The 20,657-nt window shown below is 39.9% G+C and overlaps 1 protein-coding gene across 4 annotated transcripts in view; it reads left to right on the top strand.

Annotated features, from left to right (window-relative positions):
• The window catches only part of ANK3 (ankyrin 3), a 616,244-nt gene that overhangs the window by 444,409 nt on the left and 151,178 nt on the right, over window positions 1-20,657 (top strand). For all 4 annotated transcript variants that reach the window (XM_053922530.2, XM_045195999.3, XM_045196000.3 and 1 more), the window contains one exon: window positions 16,937-17,035. In XM_053922530.2, the coding sequence (XP_053778505.1) occupies window positions 16,937-17,035 (99 nt within the window). The remainder of the gene's footprint in view (window positions 1-16,936; window positions 17,036-20,657) is intronic.

Here is a 20,657-nt window from a genome sequence, read left to right as displayed (position 1 = left end):
ACAGATGGGAAGGAACAAGGAAGAGAAAGAAGCAGGAGCTGCCAGTGTTGGCCCTGCAGCAGGAGTGGCTGCAGTTCCCTGTGACCTTCTCTGCAGAGGCCCTGGCTGCTTTTGCCACTGAATTAACCAACAGCCAGCACAGCTGCCACAGACCCCCTGCAGATTTCACCAGTGTTTGTCCCACAGATGGTCACATTGGCAGGCGCCAGCCCCTGAGTCCCTCCCTGCTCCCTACCCACTCCCAAATCCCCCACCACCAGAGCCCAGGATCCACACCAGCAGCCAGCCTGGACACCCGTGGTTGACCCCACTACTGTGTGCATGCTTGGGGCCAGCCCCACCAGCTGTGCACGGGCACACCACCACCCGCCTGAGCCTCGGCAGTGGCCTCTGCTGCTGTACACATGCCTATGGCAAGTTCCTGCAGCCTCGGGAAAGCACCCAAGCTCTGTGGCCCTCACAGCTGCCTGTGGGCCTGAGTTTGGTGCTATCTCCAGTCGCTGGCCTCTGCCACTGAGCACGTGCACAGCAAACCCCTCAGCTGTGCACCTGCACGTCCCTGACCAGATCCTCATGAGCAACCCCTACTGCCATGTACATACCTGTGGAAGGCCCTAGGGCCCCAGGAGTACCTTCCAATAGCCAGGGTCTCCACAGCTACTTGTGGGCCCAGATCTGGTCCTGTCCCCTGTCGCTGGCCTGCACCACTGGTCTCATTTGCAGCTAGTCCCTACAGCTGTGTATCTGACTCCCGACACCAGCCTCCACGGCACCCACAGAGGGATCCTGTAGCCACAGTAATGCACAGTGACATCCAGGGCCCTTGCAGCTGGCCCTGACTCCCACCAGTAAATGTATGTCTGAAACCAGCCCCTGCCACCACACAGGCACTTGCAGCTGGCCCCCACAGCTCAGCCCGTGTGCACCACCAGCTCTGGCCACCACCGCCTGCCCAAAGGTCACTGGACCTGGAGGCAAAACTGAGGACTACAACAAGCCCTTGCAGCCATTGTGACCTCCCTCAGTGCTCACTAAGGATCACATAGTTGTCAATGCTGTGACCCCAGCAGCCTGAGCAGATGAAATATCACACCCCTTCCCGGATCCAGAACCCCTACACTCATTCCTGCATTCGGTGCTCGGCAGCACTAGACCCAAGTTTACATCGTGTTCCAGCTCATGTTCACTGGCAGGTGAAGATCTGTCCATACCAGTCAACCCACACAGTCTCGAACAGGTGTCTGCCTCTTTAAATGCACAGATATCTGTGAAGGCCCCAAGGGTTACGAAGAATCAGGGAAACATGACATCACCAAAGGAATGCAGTAAACTTCCAGTAACTGACCTCAAAGAAATGGAGATAGGAATTGCACAAGAGAGGATTTGAAATAATTGTCCTAAAGATACAGAGCTACAAGAAAACACAGATAAACAATTTTAAAGAAATCAGGAAAAATATACAAGAACAAATGAAAACTTCAACAAAGAAATAGAAAACAAAATGAGAACAAAACAGAAATTTTGAAGGTAAAGAAACAATGACTGAACTGAAGAATTCAGTAGAGAATTTTAACAGCAGCCTGGTCCAAGCAGAAGAAAGAGCATTTGAAATGCTCTAGTCAGAGGAGCAAAAGATAAGAGAATGAACAGGAATGAACAAAAGCTGCAGGACCTGTAGGACACCATTAAGTGAAACAATCTACCCATCATTGGAGACCCGGAAGGAGAAGAGACTCAGAGATGTCTTAACCAGTAAAAAGAACTGTGACACCAGCCCACACCTGGAGGGCCAGCAGGGGAGGAGACTGGCAAAGAAGCGGATGCCCCTAGAGAACAAGAGTTGGAGTTTTTAAGAGACGTTATTAATGACAAAGCACCCACAGGTTTTATGCAAAAAAAAATTATATCTTTACTGATTAGTTGATAAAGCTTTAATATGTTTAAACTGCATTTCCAAGAGATGACTAGGAATATTTCAATAAAGCCAACAATCCACCTTCTAGGTATATATCCAAAGGAATAATGAAATCACTGTGTTGAAGAGATATCCACACTCCTGTGTTTGTGGCGGCATTATTCACAATAGACAAGACATGGAAACAACTAAGTGTCCATCCATAGATGTGAATGGGTTAAAAATGTGTGCGTGTGTGAGGGGGGTGGACATCTTTCAGCCATAAACATAAAAGGAAACCCTGACATTTGCAACAAAGTGGATGCCAAGCGCAGGGCATAATGCTAATTGAAATAAGTCAGAAATAAGAGAGACAAGTACTGCGTGGTGTCGCCTTCATGTGGAATGTGGAAACGTCAAGCCCATGGAGACAGGGAGTAGAAGCGTGGCTGACCATGAGCGAGAGGTGGGGGAAGTGGGGAGATGTTGGTCAGAGGGTGCAGACTGTCAGAAGATGATCAGGTTCAGGGATCTAAGACACACCGTGGAGACCAGAGTGAGCAGTGTTGTATGTTTGAGAGTCGCTGTGAGCGCAGAGCTTTGATGTACGCACCGTAACAACAACAAAATGTATGTGAGGTGAAGACTGTGTGGACTAACCGTATTGTGGCAAACATTTCACAATATATATGTGTATCAAATTACCACATTGCACACATTAAACTTACACAGTGTTATGTCAATTATATGTCAATACAGCTGGGGACCGTAAAGGATGATTCTAGGTGAATCTTCTTGAAGGCGTTTAGCTAGGACCTGATGAACCAGAGCCTTGTGCTGCTGTTTCTATTTAGCTCATTTCAAGAAAGCTTTTCCCGTTTTCCCAGTACCACAGTGCTGGCTATTATCATCTGGCTTGTTATCTTATTACCCACAGATTTTACAAGAGTAAATAGGGTATCTGTAATAGCAGTAGCAAAATGTACTGAGATTTAAACACACATCAAGGCAAAACTTTCAATCCTAACTTTAAAATTATTTTTGAAATGTGTTTATTTTTTCAACAATATCTTAATGGCTTTATTTGTTTCTTGATAGACTACAATGTTTCGCTAAGAGTGGCTACTTACGGTAGCCCGCTATCTCTTTCTATTTAACTCTCACTCTCTCCAGTGCTAGTGTATGTTTGCATACTTGTTGAAGGAAGATACAAGGTACTTTGCAATTGATGGTCTCTTGTCATTTTCATTTGCTCTTGCACCAGTTCAAACCCAATCAGAGGTTCTTTGTGAACCCTAAATTTAGAACCTTTTTAAGATCTTGTGGCATCTTGTGAGTTCTCCATCTCTTTTTACTGACTCTTCTCCATCCAGTAATAAAGGCAGCTGTGCTCCTGTTTAGTGCTTCAGAGAAGATGCAGGAGTTCCGGGTAGAGTCAATAATAAAAATACTCTGATTCCCAGAATAATGCTCTAACCTTGCCTCTCCCAAATTCCAGCTTTCCTAGCAATGGGCCACTGCCCACACTTTACATAATCCCATTAGTACATTACCTCCAAAGCTGCAACTTGGCACTGAAAGCCACACATTCATCTTAGTATTTGTAGCACTTATCACACTTTCTGGCATATATTGGGTGTCATAAGTGTTTGCTGAATATATAGAAATAAGATACATTCCTTAATGTACATTTGCCAAAAGCTCTTAATTTACTTGACTTTATACTGGAACTGTGGCAATATAATTTTTCCTCCTGAAGTTAATGCCATACGATTGATTTATTAGAATGAAGAGATATTTGTGCACAAGCGGATTAAGTGTTTTTAGATTACCTCAACTCTGTCCATTGTTAAATTCTTACTATTCTGGGGACACTTGCTGTCCTTTAATTTTAGGCTATCCATTCCAAGAAATGCACCTGATTCTATTTCTTGGTTAAATATGAAGGAAAATAAATTATTGGTATTGAGTGTTACTTTATATTGTATTTCCAAAAGTGTGATTGCCCTGGTTAAGAATAAATTCTTGGCAAATATATTAAATATTTAATTGTCATAAGATGGTCTCTATCAAAGAGAAAATTCTAATACAGTGTTCTTCCTTGGAGTTCTAATATAGACATTGTGATGAGAGCATTTGACGTAGTGCAGAAGACTCTGGAGTTCTACATTAATCGAACCTAATTTGAAGAAGTGTTACTTAAAAATATATTCATTTTTAATTTTTGTATCACAAATATTAAAAGTTAAGTGAAAGAATTTATTTGGAATCAAAGAAAGCCAAGAATGTCTATGCCTCATTTTTTTCTGTGAGTCATAAACTGCTCCAAAAACATAGCCTTAATTTTTTTTAAATGCACAAGAACTCGAGAAATCCCCTTTGCTTTCCAAACATGAAAATCTCTTTGAAGGTAAGAATGTTTTTTGAGAGTTGCAAAGAGTTCTGAGAATATGACAGCGTGTCTCTCTCCCCCTACCTCTCTTCCTCCTTCCCTTTTTTTCTCCCCTAATAACTTCAACATCATACAGGAAACCTCGTTTCCCTAACAAAATTAGAGATCTAAAAGTACTGGGTAAATTTAACATGCCCCTTAAGCCTTGTTCTCTTACAGGGTCTACAAAAGAGGCTCAGGGCAGTTCTTATTTTATATCAGTGCTACGCAGTTCTCAGTACTGGTGCTCAGAAAGTAATCTTTTTCTCCTGTTTTCCCTTCACACAGGATGGTGATGCTCACATTCTATTTCTTTCTCTCTTTTCTGCTTATTTTATTTTATTTAACCATTTTTATTGTTATTCTATTATAGTTGTCCCAAGTTTTCCCCCTTTGCCCTCCTCTGCCCATCCCAATCCCTACTGCCACAGTCAATCCCCACACTGTTGTCCATGTCCGTGGGTCATTCATACATGTTCTTTGTCTAGTCCTTTCTCTTCTTCCCACCACCATCCCCCTCCTCCCTCCCCTCTGGTCACTCTCAGTCTGTTCCACGTTTCCATGCCTGTGGTTCTATTTTGTTCGTTAGTTTATTTTGTTCATTAGATTCTTCTTATAGGTGAGATCATATAGTATTTGTCTTTTACCACCTGGCTTATTTCACTTAGCATGATGCTCTCCAGATCCATCCATGCTGTTGCAAAGGGTAGAAGCTCCTTCTTTCTCTCTGCTGCATAGTATTCCATTGTGTAAACATACCTCATTTTTTGATCCACTCATTTACTGATGGGCACTTAGGCTGTTTCCAGCACTTGGCTATTGTAAATTGTGCTGCTATGAACATAGGGGTGCATATGTTCACCCCTTTTGAATTGGTGTTTCAGGATTCTTAGGGTATATTCCCAGCACAGGAATCACCAGGTCAAAAGACAGTTTTTGAGGAAATTCCATACTGTGTTCCACAGCTGCTGCACCAGTCTTCAATCCCAGAAACAGTGCACTAGGGTTCCCTGTTCTCAGCATCCTCACCAGCACTTGTTGTTTGTTGATTTATTAATGATGGCTATTCTGACAGGTGTGAGGTAGTATCTCATTGTGCTTTTACTTTGCATCTCTGTGATGGCTTGTGATATTGAGCATCTTTTCATATGTCTATGGGCCCTCTGTATGTCCTTGGAGAAGTGTCTATTTACGTCCTTTGCCCATTTTTTAATTGGATTATTTGTCTTCCTGGTGTGGAGTTGTATGAGTTCTTTATATTTTTTGGAGATCAAACCTTTGTCCAATGTATCATTGGCAAATATATTTTCCCATATGGTCAGTTCCATTTTCATCTTGGTGATGATTTCTTTAGCCATGCAGAAGCTTTTAAGTTTGATGTAGTCCCATTTGTTTCTTTTTTCCTTTATATCCCTTGCCCTAGGAGATCTATCAGCAAAAATAGTGCTGTGTGGGAATCTGAAATTTTACTGCCTGTGTTTTCCTCTAGGACTTTTATGGTATCACAGCTTATGTTTAAGTCTTTTATCCATTTCCAGTTTATTCTGGTGTATGGTGTAAGCTGGTGGTCTAGTTCCTTTTCTTGCATTGTATCAGTCCGGTTCTCCCAACACCATTTATTGAAGAGGCTATCTGATAGAGCAAAAAAGAAAAAGGACTCATGAACACGGACAAGAGTGTGGTGATTCTGAGAGGTGGGGCATATAAGAGTACTAAAAGATAATGTAAAAAAATATTAAAAGTAATCAAAATAAACAAGTACATAAGAAGAGGCTATCTTTACTCCATTGTATGCTCATGCCCCCTTTGTCAAATATAAATTGACAATAGAGACTTGGGTTTATTTCTAACTTCTCTATTTTGTTCCATTTATCTATGTGTCTGTTCTTATTCCAGTACCAGACTGTTTTGATTACAATGGCCTTATAGTATAGTTTGAAATAGGGTATTGTGATCCCTCCTACTTTGTTCTTCTTTCTCAAGATTGCTGAGGCTATTGGGATTTTTTTTGGTTTCATATAAATATTTTAAATATTTGTTCTAGATCTGTAAAATATGTCATTGTTATTTTAATAAGAATTGAATTAAATCTGTAGATTGCTTTGGGTAGTATGGACATTTTAATGATGTTAATTCTTCCAGTCCATGAGCACAGTATATGCTTCCATTTATTTGTATCTTCCTTAATTTCTTTCTTCAGTGTTCTGTAGTTTTCCCAGTACAGGTCTTTTATGTCCTTGGTTAAGTTTATTCCTAAGTATTTTATTTTTCTTATTGCTATAGAAACAGGATTTTTTTACCTGATTTCTTTTTCTGATATTTCATTGTTGGTGTACAAGAATGCCTTCAGTTTCTGAATTTTAACTTTGTATCCTGCTATTTTGCAAAATTCACTTATTAGGTTGAGTGGTTTTTTGGTGGAGACTATAGGGCTTTCTATGTACATTATCATGTCACCTGCAGATAATGACAGTTTTACTTCCTCCTTTCCAATTTGGATGCCATTTATTTGTTATTCTTGTCTGATCACTGAGGCTATAATTTCCAATACTATCCTGAATAGAAATGGTGAAAGTGGACACCATTGTCTTCTTACTGAGCTTAAGGAGAAAGCTTTTAGTTTTTGCCTACTGAGCAGGATGCTAGCTGTAGGTCTCTTATATATGGCCTTTATTATGTTGAGGCATGCTCCTTCCATTCCCACTTTGCTGAGTGTTTTTATCATAAATGGGTGCTGGATTTTATCAAATGCTTTTTCAGCATCTATTGATACAATCATGTGATTTTTGTCCTTAATTTTGTTTATGTGCTGTATTACATTTCTTAATTTACAAATATTGTACCATCTTCGCATCCCTGGAATAAATGCCACTTTATCATGGTGTTTGATATTTTTAATGTATTTCTGAATCTGGATTGCCAATATTTTGTTGAGGAATTCAGCATCTAAGTTCATCAGAGGTATTAGTCTATAGTTTTCTTTCTTTGTTTTGTCTTTACCTGGTTTTGGGATTAGGATGATACTGGCCTCATTAAATGAGTTTGAGAGTCTTCCCTCTTCTTGAATTTTTAGTAATAGTTTGAGGATACGAGTTAGTTCTCCCTGAAATGTTTGGTAAAATTAACCTGTGAAGCCATCCATTCTAGGGCTTTTGTGTGCAATGAGTTTATTTATTATTGCTTCAATTTCACTAGTTGTTATCAGTCTACTGAGGCTTTCTGCTTCTTCTTGATTCAGTTTTGGAAGATTGTACATTTCTAGAAACTTGTCCATTTCACCCAGGTTGTCCAATTTCTTGGCATATGGTTGTTTTTAGTAATTTATTACAACCCTTTGTATTTTTGCGGTCTCAGTTGTAACTTCTCGTTCATTCCTGCTTTTATTTATTTGGTTCCTCTCTTTTTTACTTGATGAGGCTGGTTAAAGGTTTGTTAGTTTTGTTTATGTTTTCAAAGAACTAGCTCCTGGACTTACTTATCCTTTGAATTGTTCTACTAGTCTCTCTGTCATTTAATTCTGCCCTGATGTTGATTATTTCCTTCCTTGTACTTGCTCCGGGCATTGTTCTTTAGGTAGGCCTCTATTGCCATGAACTTCCCTCTCAGGACTGCCTTCCTTGTGTCCCATAGGTTTCAGGTTGTTGTCTGTTCATTTTCATTTGCTTCCAGATACTTTTTCACTTTTTCCTTGATCTCATTTTTGACCCATTCATTATTTAATAACATGTTATTCAGTTTCCATGTATTTGAATGTTTTTGAGGTTGGTTTCTAGTTTCAATCCATTGTGATTTGAGCACATGCTTAATATGATTTCAGTTTTCCTGAATTGGTTAGGGTTTGTTTTGTGTCCTGCCATGTGGTCTAGCTTTGAAAGTGTTCCAGGTGCATTTGAAAAGAATGCTTATTTTGCTTCTTTAGGGTGAAAGGTTCTGTATATATCAATGAAGTCCATTTGATCTAGAGTGTCAGTCAGTGCCACAATACTATTGTTGATTCTTTGTTTGCAAGAGCTATCCATTGTTGACAGTGGGGTGTTAACCCTATAATGACTGTGTTGTTGTCAATCTCTTTTGAAGTCCTCCAAGATTCTCTTTATATATTTAGGTGCTCCTATGTTGAGTGCATATATGTTCATACAGGTTATATCCTCCTGTTGGACTATTCCCTGAAGTATTATGTAGTGACTTTCTTTGTCCCTTTTTATGGCTTTTGTTCTGAAGTCTATTTTGTCTGATATCAGTATTGCTACCCTAGCTTTCTTTTTGTGTCTGTTTGCTTAAATTATTTTTTTCTCATCCCTTCACTTTCAACCTGTGCAGATCCTTTGATCTGAGGTGGGACTCTTGTAGACAGCGTATATGCAGATTATGTTTTCTTATAACCATTATTTTGAAACCTATTTCTAATAGTTTGCTTCCCTCAATTTATTTTAGCACTCTTTCTGGGGATTCCCCCTTTCCTTTCAATTGGAGACTGTTTCTTTTTCTCCCCATTTCTATGTGTTAGGTTTATCTGCTTTGACTCTCTGTCTTTGCGGTGTGACCTTCTGCAGTAGCAGACCAGTGGGATTCAGTGGTGCAGTCTTCTTGAACTCCTGAGCGGGATGCTCTTGGGACGCCATTCATGCCATTCATGTGGGCTCTCTAATTGTGATTGGGTTCTAGTTGTTGTTAGGTCATTCTTTGGTGAGTCCTTCCCTCTAGCTGGCTGACTGAGAGTCACACTGCCCGCTATGTCTTATATGATGTACAGGTGCTTCCAGAAAACAAAACAAAAAAAAAAAACAGGAAACAAACCCCCACCAGAAAAAAACCCAACACAGCCACATTCTTAACAGCAAATGAGCAAATATTAATAAAAGTATAAAAAGATTGAGATTATTATAAGGAAGGAAAAACTAATATGAGATGGCTAACTGAAAGAAGAATGATTTTGAAAGGGTCGAAGGAGGAGAAATAACAAAACTAGGGAATAGAAACAAGGCAGAGAAAGAAAAAAAAAATGTTTTTCTGCAAGGAGTGCCTCAGTGATACTACAATGCAGGGCGGTGGTGGGGTGCTTTTGCAGCTCCCACCAGTGATTCTCAGCCTTGGGCAGGCCGCTCCCACCCCACTGTTTCTGCAGCCAACACCTCCACAGCCATCTCTGCCCTCCCCACCCCCACCCCCAGGGCTTACGGCTCCTGAGCCAATCCACATCCTCCTCTAATCTGCACAGCCAGGAGAGCCGCGCTGGGCAGCAGTGGCAGCAGTGCTCTGCTAGGACAGCCCAGGACACCTACTCCCGAGTGCCCTGCAGTCCCACTCACGCACACTCTGCACTCTCCTCCATGTATACACTCGCACACACACACACACACACACACACACACATACACATGCTCTCACTCTCCACTGGATTTTCGAGTTGGTTGCTCTGTGATTTAACTGCTAGACTGGGCAGGTCTGGGGGAAAGTGAACAGAGCTTCTAGCTACTCTACAGTCATCTTGGATCTCCCCTGAATTCTTGATCTTAAAAGGAAATTGCTTGGTATAGTAGAAGGAATCCAATCCCTTTGACAGAGGCAAGCCTGAGCTTAAAACCTAATCTCAAGCACTTACTTGCATGTGGCCCCGAGTAGGTACATTCATCCTATGGAGCAGCTTTCTCGTCTATCAAATGAAACTGCTCATGCCGTTTCATGAGTTGCAGAGATTCAGTAAGATCACAAGTATAAAGCACCTGTGGCAATAGAGGGTGCTTTCACCAAAGCACCTGCGGCATTCAAAAAATGTTATTTTACTTCCTCTTAGGCCAAATACAACTTCCTAACACATACAAAATGAGGGTACAGTCAGAATTTTTAGTGAAAAATACAGATGTGAGAATAGCCATCAGACTAAAATGATGCCCTTTAATTTATCTGGTTGTCATCATAACTCTCCTGTCTGAAACACTACCTGCTGTTTTCAGTTTTCAGTTAAATGTCACATCCCGCTTTACATCCATGATAAAGGAAAAGCATATGCCCACAGAGTTCTCTCTGCTTGATTTCCTTTTCCTTCTCCATAGTGAGATTTTTGCTTAGAAGAAAAAAAAGAAAAGAAACTAGAGGATATAAATCAAAAATAAGTGTCTCATTTGGAAAGTACCGTATATCCCAAGTCATGAATTTGTGTCATTTCAGTTCGGGCGTTGAGCAGATTCAACCTGTTACGGACATATTCTGGCTTCAGTATTCCTAGGGGTGATGCCTTAATGCCCCCCTTCATGCTTTCCCAGAAAACCGGATGTGAAAGAAAGTCTTTCTGACCTTCCAGTGAGCAATGTTTTCCTCTTAGGCTGACACAAGAGAGCATTTTTTTCCCAGCCAGTGAAGTGCATCTCCCCACCTCACTAATAAGCTTGCTGTCACTGAGATGAAATATGAGACCTGGCCTAGCCAGTTTGCATTGCCTCAGAATTCTGCCCAAGGGAATGCTTGTCCATTATGCTAGTGCTTTAAAAATCAAGGGAATTGGAAAAAAATTACTAACTCCATGCAATTTCATTTTCCTCCCGTAATGTTGCTATGGCAACTCGCTCTTTCTCTCCTGTCCAAATGCATATGCTGCCTTTGTTGAGGCAGCCTCCCTTGAGCCCCAAGAATAGCCTTTGTCAAGCATTTTTTAACTGGAGATTGACGCTGTTGTGTGCAGGTGAACTGCTTCTTGGCCCAGGGCCCGTTCTAAGTGACACTGTATGTTGATTGTACATTCCTGGGAGTTGGGAGCAGGGAAGAATCCTTATTTTGTATCAGAAAACACATGGCTGTCATTTTAGGGAAAGGAGTGAGTTCACTGCAGTTGTAAAGTGCAATGTTCACAATAGCCCTTTTTAAAGCTTGTGTTATTCTGAGTCTGAAAGAGGAAAAAATCCTATTTAGAGCAAACGTTCTCATATTTCTCTTATTCTCTTACTCTGAGAGCTAAAAAGACTAAGTCATATTCTTTTGTCTACTCCACATTTACAAGTCACTTATCTATTGAGAATTTTATTTTTCTGGAAGGTAAGACAAGCTATTTTAGTAGTGTTTGCAAAGTATAAAAATGATGTTTCTGAAGTGTAAAAAGGATAAAAAGCTAAGCAATTTTTAACTACAAAACAATTTTTTGAAAACTAGACCAAACATTTACTTATTAACTCACTCCATTTATTAGTTAATTCAATCACTCTTATGAAGCAACTTTCAGGGACATAGTACTGAGTTACCTTCTTTCTGAGATTTAAATCTCCCTTAAACCTTGTAACCTTGCCCTGCCCGAGTGGTTGGAGTGTCATCCCATACACCAAAAGGTTGTGGGTTCATACCGAGGTTGTGAGTTCAATCCCCAGTTATGGTGCAGATGGGAGGCAAGTAAATGATGTTTCTTTCCCACAGCGATGTTTCTTTCTTACCTCTCTCCCTTCCTCTCTCTCTAAAAATCAATAAATATATATCCTTGGTTGAAGATTTTTCAAAAAGTAACATTGTCCTAAAAGCAGAATGGGTGAAATAATAATGCATGCCCACAAATAACTAAAAAATTAAATACCAGGTATAAAGCTATAGGTTCCCCAAAAAGGCACAGATTAAGTAAGTTAGGAGCCCTGAAGGTAGAATGGTCATGTCTACTTTGGGAAAAGGATTCAAAGAAACATGTACTTTAAACCAGTAGGGATTTGGATTTTGGAGGAAGTAGAAAGAGAACTTCCAGGTATAGAAAGTAATGTGGGCAAAGCAGAAAAGCAAGAAAATGATAAACTTTTGCCAGGCACTGCAAAAAAGAGTTTGTTAATTGGGATAGATATGAAGGGAATAGGGAAGGTCAAGTGTAGCTGTGACTAATGTTGGAAGACTCTGAGTGTTAACCTGAGGAATTTGAACTGGCTAAGGCATGAATGATGGTTACTGAAGATCATAATCAGAACAGTGTTTCAGGAAAGTGAATAATAAGCCATACCAAAACCAAAGATATTAATTCAAAATTTAAATATTTGTATTGTGCTTCCAAATAGGTATTAAGTAAAGGCAATGCCTGATAATTTTTTTTTAACTGAATTAAGTGTGAATCACTACATGGCAGGTACTTTTCTCTCTCACTGTGGATCGGCTGGTCTTATCTCCATCTTCGTGATGATGAAAACGGTGATAATTAAAAATCATACATTAACTCTAGATATCAGGTTTCCACTGACCTGTGAAGGTCCCAACAGCCAGGCCAGCACTGCCTGTGAGCCAGGCAGTCGTGACACCTTGTGCAGCTTCCTGATGAGGCATCTGTCCTGCCAGGACTCCGGCTGTTTGACGAGCCATGCACCTTTGAAAAGTGCCAGAGGACGTTTGTAGAAGACCCAAAGGCATTAGCCATTTGTAGTCAATGCTAAAAATACTGGAAGTGAAAGCTACAGTTGAAAGAGTTGTGCTTCCTGGTTAAAGAAAACATCAGCGAAATGAAAATGTAACCAACAATATGGGAAAATATATTTGCCAATGATACCTTGGACAAGGGTGTGATCTCCAAAATACATAAAGAACTCATACAACTCCACACCAAGAAGACAAATAACCCAATTAAAAAATGGGCAAAGGACCTGAACAGATACTTCTACCAAGGGCCCGGAGCCATATGAAAGAATGCTCAGCGTCACGAGCCATTAGAGAGATGTAAATCAAAACCACAGTAAAATACCACTTCACACCAGTCAGAGAGGCCATCATTAACAAACCAACAAACAAGCACAGGTGAGAACGTGGAGCAAAGGGAACCCAAGTACACCGTTGGTGGGAATGCAGACTGGTGTAGTCACTGTGGAAAAGAGTATGGAATTTTCTCAGGAAACTAAAAATGGAAGTGCCTTTTGACCCAAGAATTCCACTGCTGGGATTATACCCTAAGAACCCTGAAACACCAATTCAAAAGAACCTATGCACCCCAATGTTCATAGCACAATTTACAATAGCCAAGTGCTGGAAATAGCCTAAGTGCGCATCAGTAAATGACTGGATCAAAAAATGGTGGTACATTTACACAATGGAATACTATGCAGCAGAAAGAAGGAAGGAGCTCCTACCCTTTGCGACAGCATGGATGGAACTGGAGAGCATTACATTAAGTGAAATAAGCCAGGTGGTAAAAAGACAAATACCACATGATCTCACCTATAAGTGGAACCTAAACAACAAAACAAACAAGCAAGCAAAATACAACCAGAGACATGGAAATAAAGAACAAAGTGACAGTAACCAGAGAGGAGGATAGAAGGGGATAATGGGGAAAGAAAGGGAAGGGTCATCAAGGAACATGTATAAAGGATCTATGGACAAAAACTACAAGGTGGGGAGGACTGAATGTGGTAGGTGGGGGTGGGTAGGGCAAGGGAGCGTAACGGGAAATGGGGACAATTTTAATTGAACAACAATAAAAACAAAGAGCTGTGCTTCAGGTGGCTCTTTGCAGTTCAGCTAGGAACCTAACTTAAGAAGCTAGCCAACTTTATCATTGAAACATGGTGATAAAAGGAGCAATGGGTAGAACAATAGCACTTCACCCTGGTGGAGTGATTTGATTGGTTGGAGCAGGATCCCAAAAAGGTTGAGGGTTTGATTCTCAGTCTGGACATATACCTACATTGTGGGTTTGACCTCCTAGTCCACGCACATACAATCCCAGGACTGGGTGCATATGAGAGGTGGCCAGTTGATGCCTCTCTTGGTTGAGGAAATAAATAAATAAATATGAATGAAAATAGCACTTCACAGCTCTTGCAGTGGTGAAAAAGGTCACTTTTCCTGAGTCTCTAGATTCTGTAAGTTTTTAATAAATAAACACCAAAGATCAGAGGTAGCAGCTTCAGAATGTAGATAAAGGAAGGCTGAGACTGGCCGAAAGTTCGAGCAGAGGCCCTTGTCTTTATAACTTTTCCCAAGACCTCCCTTGACTGTCTCCCACAGCCAGCCCTGGCCTAGGTCTGAACTGTGTGACCTTGGATGAATAATATAACCTCTTTGAACCTCAGACGCTTCACGTATAAAATGAAGATTATAGAATGATCCTCAATGAATTACCCCTTCCATGCAGGGGTAATTGTGAGTATGAAATGATACTGTGTCTTAGATTTGTTTTGAAATAATATAAGAAAGAAGAAGAGGTTGGGATATTAACAAATCAAGACTGACCACTACGCAACAGTTGTTGATGCCGAATACTGGGACCTAAATGTCACTGCACTATTCGGTGTACCATAGTCTGAAGTGTCTTTGAGATTTTCCATAATTAACAGTTTATTAAAGATGAAATCAGTAAAAATGTGTGTCTGTGTGGAACAGTATATTTCGAAGGTCTAAGGAGTTGAGATGATTTTGCTCTTAGATTACCAAATACTTTGAATTCTCTATGTGGCATTTTGCTTGGGGGAAGATTGTTTTCAAGGATAAATGAGTTGGGCTAAAATTATTTTTTTCTGTGAGACCACAATTTGAACATGTCTACACATCTTCCATCAAGTCTTATAGTATAGTTATGAGAAAAATGAAAAAAAAAATTTGACCTTTAAGTTCATAAAAGATAATCACATGGAGAGAATGTGAAATATTTTTTGTACTGGAAGGTAGATGTGATTATTGTTATTTCTCCTTCAGGTATTTTCAGGTTTACATTACTAGGAAGGCATTTGGACTTCATGGTGTTTTTTATTTGTTCTCAGATTTTATCTTATTAGCAAAAGGCTATTTCCAACTTGAAAGACTGTTATATTGCTTTACTTTGGCTTATAAGAGCAAATGTTTTAAATCACTATAAAAGGCAGAGCATTTAAACATGCTCAAAGAATGTTCAAATCAGGTCACATACTGTTTGTGAATCTCATTTAAGTTGTTAAGGAATTTGAGTTCTACTGAGATTTAGCTAGTAGTTTAGAAATAGGATTGATTATACATTAGGATAATTAGGCTTACTTTCAAGAACTGCTTACACAATCTAAAAAGTGATTAAATACAGTGAATTGCACTTTGATATATTTTAGAAAATGTGACTTTCCTTGGGGTGGGCTTCATCAACCACGGCAATCCTCCAGTTGGGGATACATAAACTGGTGTGCGCGAAGACTCCTCCACGGGGTTTAGGGCCACTTACATGGTTTTAAGTGAGTAACTTTCCACTTCCTTAACTCCCTGCTAATTCTCCTTTCCTACCTACTCTTACAACAATAATTCTTTTCTCTTAATATGATAGAAAAGTCTAACTTTCTAACTCTCACCCACATGGACCAACATGCAAAAACCTTTGAGAGTGAAGGTGGCAGGGGAGGGGATATGAGGGGAGCAAAGGGAAGAGTTCAAAATATTGGTGTCCCATTAAGAAATGCATTACATGACTGCAATGATTGGATAACATATTCTTCTGCATACTGGATGATTACAAACCCTATTGCTCCCAACAAAAATGAAGGCCCTAAAGGAGTTTTCTTAACATGGGTCATTTAAAAAATCCTTGGTAAAAAATTATTAAGTGATTTTGGCATGTAATTCAGGAGTTCAGAGAATTAGTGACATTGCTTTAACAAAAGTCCATCTACTTATTTATGCAGACAAGATTTTTCAGCACTAACATTTATAAAAGCAAAAATTAGAGTATTGATGCTAAACCATTTTAGCAGTAAGTAATATTTATTAGCAGATATGTGAACTAGTTGTGAAAAAATATATCTCATCGAGAGAGGGATGTTGAGCCCTGGCTGGTGTGACTCAGTGGATTGAGTACCGGCCTGCAAACCGAAGGGTCACTGGTTCGATTCCCAGTCAGGGCACATGCCTGGGTTGTGGGCCAGGTTCTCCAGGGTGGGATGTGCAAAAGGCAACCACGCATTGATGTTTCTCTCCCTCTCTTTCTCTCTCCCTTCCCCTCTGTCTAAAAATAAATAAATATATTTTTAAAAAGAGAGAGGCATGTTTAAATAAATTGTTACTCTTGTTTAATAATCACAATTGTAATGTATTTTTGAGGTTTTGATCAGTTCATTGTGTTTGAATAATTATCACAATTTTAATCAGGAAATTTGTGTCTAACACTTAAAGCTTTTGTTCTCAGGAAATCTATAAACCTTTTTTTAATTTAAATTTATACATTTTTGTGGCAGAGAAATATATGGTAATCAATAAAAAACATTCAAGCGTAAAGCTATATTACATTTAGATAAAATTATATGGGGGAAGTGGTATAAAAATAAAAATGCAAGAGAAAAAAAAATGACCGATGTAAAATTCCTGTTACAAATTTCTATTTTCAAATTTTATTTGTATTCTTCTTTAAATGATGGATATCAATTAGTATTTAGATTCCATTAGATATTCGAGAGTAGTGGGATGGTTATAATTTTCAATGTTAGTGTCCTGATATGTGGGAAATCACACACTTTACAACTACTTAAACCTGTGAAAACTTTAGTTCTCATTAAAATACGAAATTATCGTATCAGTTATGTGAGTAAGTGTTTGCAGCTCACTGGTCCACGGCACGTTGGATACTGCACTGAAGCGTGAAGAAATACTGTGCGTTTCTAGAAATTCCCAGTGAAGCTAATGGAAGCTGTTGCCCTTTGTTCGATCACTAGGACGGCCTGACGCCGCTGCACTGTGGAGCCCGGAGTGGCCACGAGCAGGTGGTGGAAATGCTGCTCGATCGAGCCGCCCCCATTCTTTCAAAAACCAAGGTAATTTCTTCCTAGGTTTTGGGGCATTATACTGTATTTAGCTTTGAATCTTTTTACAGGTTGTTTAACCCAGGCTTTTGAATTACACAGAAAATGCCATCATTTCAGTTTAGCAGTTAGAGTGACTATGTTCACCAAATCTTTGGAGAACCTCAAGATCACCTTGGGTTTATGAAGCCTGCAGAAAGAATACAGTGCACCACACGGCCATTTTTGCATGTGTTTTTGTTTTTGGTTTAGCAGGAGCACTTAGTACTTGATTTTACTCTACGGAAGTTTCATCACTCAGAGACAGCTGCTTGTTGAGGAAGGAAAGACTGGCACTGGCTCTCTTTCCTCAGCCTCTTGGTTTATTCCTTGAGGGCTCACAGACTAGTGAAGAGGCCAAGGATGGCATTGGATAAGGAGTAGAAACTTTGGAAAGACAGCACCTTGATGAGTGCCACAGGGAAAGCTCACGTACGTGAAAAGAACACACAAAGATTGCCTGGAAAAAAATTGTTTTATTAAGTGTCTCCTAGATTTTTTAATGGTAACACCATTTGACACTATTTCAAACAGAGAATATTTATAAACAAATGTTGGAGCTTCCTCATAATCACTACTATTTTTATTGATCAATGATTTTGGAAGCTCTATTAAGCTTTATAAAGAGCCTTATCTCCCAACATTATCAAAACAGCAGAAGTACACACTACTCCTGTTTGTGCCCTGATCAGCGTTTCCTGCTCTAGTGAAGATCCGCAGGGTTGAGGCGGTCCAGACAATTCCACCACTCACTTGAAATGCAGAGTTTATTTGGCAAGCTGACAGAGGTATCATCCTACAGAATTCAACAGTTACAGTGTTTCTTTTTTTTACATTTTTTATTGTTGTTCGATTACAGTTGTCCCCACCCCATTGCTCTCCCTGCCCTGCCCACCCCTCCTTTCCTGCATTCAATCCTCCCCTGTTGTCCACGCCCATGGGTCCTTTATACAAGTTCTTTGACTTGACTCTTCCCCTTGTTTCCCCCATTGTCCCCCCTAGTCCCTCCCCTTTGGTCACTGTCAGTTTGTTCTTTTTTTCCTTGTCTTTGGTTCTGTTTTGATTGCTTTTTTTTGTTTGTTGTTTTTTTTTTTTTTCATTACATTTCACTTATAGGTGAGATCATATGGTTACAATTTTTTATTGGGCCCTTTGAGTGCTTCTCATGTAAGCCCTCTGTTCTTTTTTTCTTTCATATAGTCCCTATCTGTCTTCGTCACACCGCTGCCGTCTTCTGAGCCACAGCATCTCTCGCTGAACCATTGGAATAGTTTTGTTACTGGCTTCCCACTTCCGTCCTTGCTTCTTTACAATTGGTTTTACAGTTGGTTGCGGGCCAGGTCCCCAGTTGGGGGCCTGAGAGAGGCAACCAATCACTGTTTCTCTCACACATCATGTTTCTCTCCTACTCTTTCTCCCTCCTTTCCCCTCTCCCTAAAAATGAATAAATAAAATCTTTTAAAAAGTTGCTGGTTTGATTCCCAGTCAGGGCACATACCTAGATTGCTGGTTCATTCACCGGTTGGGGTGCATACAGGAAACAACCGATCGATCAATCTCTCTATCTCTCTCTCATCAATAGACATATCCCCAGGTAAGGATCATTTTAAAAAGCTACAAGGGGCACACCTCTAACTTCACTGGATTGGAAGGGCCTGGAAACCCGACAGCTCTGTACAGAGGCAAACCAATCGTGCTTTCTGGGTACTAGGTATCCATATGCCCCGCCTTTGGGGCATTTGAGAGGTAAATCAGTTGTCTTTATTGCACCCAGTGGCATTGCCAGTTCCACATCCAATAACTTTGTTAATAGCTTGAAGTTGGTCATTATAGGAGTCTTTACCTCATGGAGATTGGCAAATACTACACATGAGGACTTTCTTTTTCAAAGAGCTGCTGTTAAACATTTATCAACACACCGCTGATTACACCCCTCCACAGATACCTTATAGGTTTCTGCCTTCTTTCTTCTGCTGGATAAGTTGACACACTTAAATCCTCTTTACATATTCCATCTGTTTCTGCTTCCTTTCCTGAGGAGGGGGGACGCGCTATGGGGATATGCACACACATGTACATGCCCTTGTGGAGTTTACCTTTTACATTCCTTGAATGCTTTTTAGTGACATTTGGGAAAAGGATGAATAAACACATCACATCTATCACATTTACCCGCAGGTTTCCCGCTCTACTGAGAATAAGCTCTTTGCCACCTTTCTGCCTCATCTGCTCTCGTTCGGTCTTTATTATCATCCAGACAACTAGCTGCCTTTCACTTCCTGAAATACACCAAGTTGGTTCTCATTTCTTAGTCCTTCAGACTGAATTCCCTCAGCTTGTTCTGGAGCTCTACAATCTCCACAAGCTTTCAACTAAACTCTTAGTCTATTTATTTGCTGTCAGTCTGTCTGTCTGTCTCTGTATCTCTCTCTCTCTCCATTAAAATGAAAGCAAGAACTTCGGTTTATTTGGTGTGGTGCCCCAAGCACCTAAATCAGTGCCTAACACATATGGTAGGCCTTTAATAAATATTGTTGAATGAATATTAAGTGAATAAATACATTCCTAACTTCAAGATCTTATTCTAATTCTTCAAGACTTTCATCTTTCTGAGCTAAGAGAACCCATCACAATGGATCCATATTTTCAGCTTGGTGATGGTGCCATATGTAATAATACCCCTCTCTGTAAGGCAAATGATCTCTCTTGTCTTTCCCCAGGGACCTATGCTACCCACTTATATTGTTATTTTGTGTATCATTAAAAAATGTCCTTCTTTTTACTGACACTGCGTTCCTTTTCTACTCTCACTAAGTCACATGTTCTCTCAGGGTTTTATTTTTTGTTTGTTTGTTTACTTCATGTTTTCCTCAAAGACTATATCAAAACATAAAGCCAAAGAGTGTTTTGGCAGGAAACAAATGAGTACATATGCTCGGTCAGGGGTGGCAGTACCGCAGATGAGAAGTGTTCCCATCATTTTCTGCACCTTAGTTTCTACTTTGGTTCAAAATGGGGGGAATTTTTAAAGCAGAAGTATCCTGATTGTATGAAGTCTTTAAATTTACATAAATATTTATTGAGCTTTTTCTATATATGCAAGGCTCTCTGCTGGCCAATATGGGGAAATTACAACCCATGAACCTCTTGCTTTCAAGGAATGCAAATAGTTGAAATATATGGCGTTCAGTGAATGAGCCGTGCGAGTGGCCAAACGCAGGCTTGCCTTTTTTTCTTCTTTTGAACTTCTGTTTTATGTTATTCACTGATAAATCAGGGAAATACCCTGGCCTAGAGGATTCAGAAATACCTGGTTCATCAGTTCATACCAACATGTCACTATCTTCAAAGTTCACTAATAACTACTTTTTTTGGAAACTGAATTTGCTGGTTCTTTTTCCCCTAAAATGTTAAGTTATGTTACAGTAATTAATAGAGCATTTCTTGATAATTGGATTCTCTAGGGATTTCCCAGGCTCCTCCAATTTACCTACATATTTAAAGGAAACATGCTCAAAAACACTGACATCTTATTTTTTTGTAATTTGTAAATTACAGCTGATGTACAATATTATATTACTTTCACACTGACATC

Source organism: Desmodus rotundus, chromosome 4 (assembly GCF_022682495.2).
Source record: "Desmodus rotundus isolate HL8 chromosome 4, HLdesRot8A.1, whole genome shotgun sequence".
Taxonomy (NCBI): domain Eukaryota; kingdom Metazoa; phylum Chordata; class Mammalia; order Chiroptera; family Phyllostomidae; genus Desmodus; species Desmodus rotundus.
Note: the sequence above shows the minus strand (reverse complement) of the source record. Positions and strands in the feature narration are given on the sequence as shown.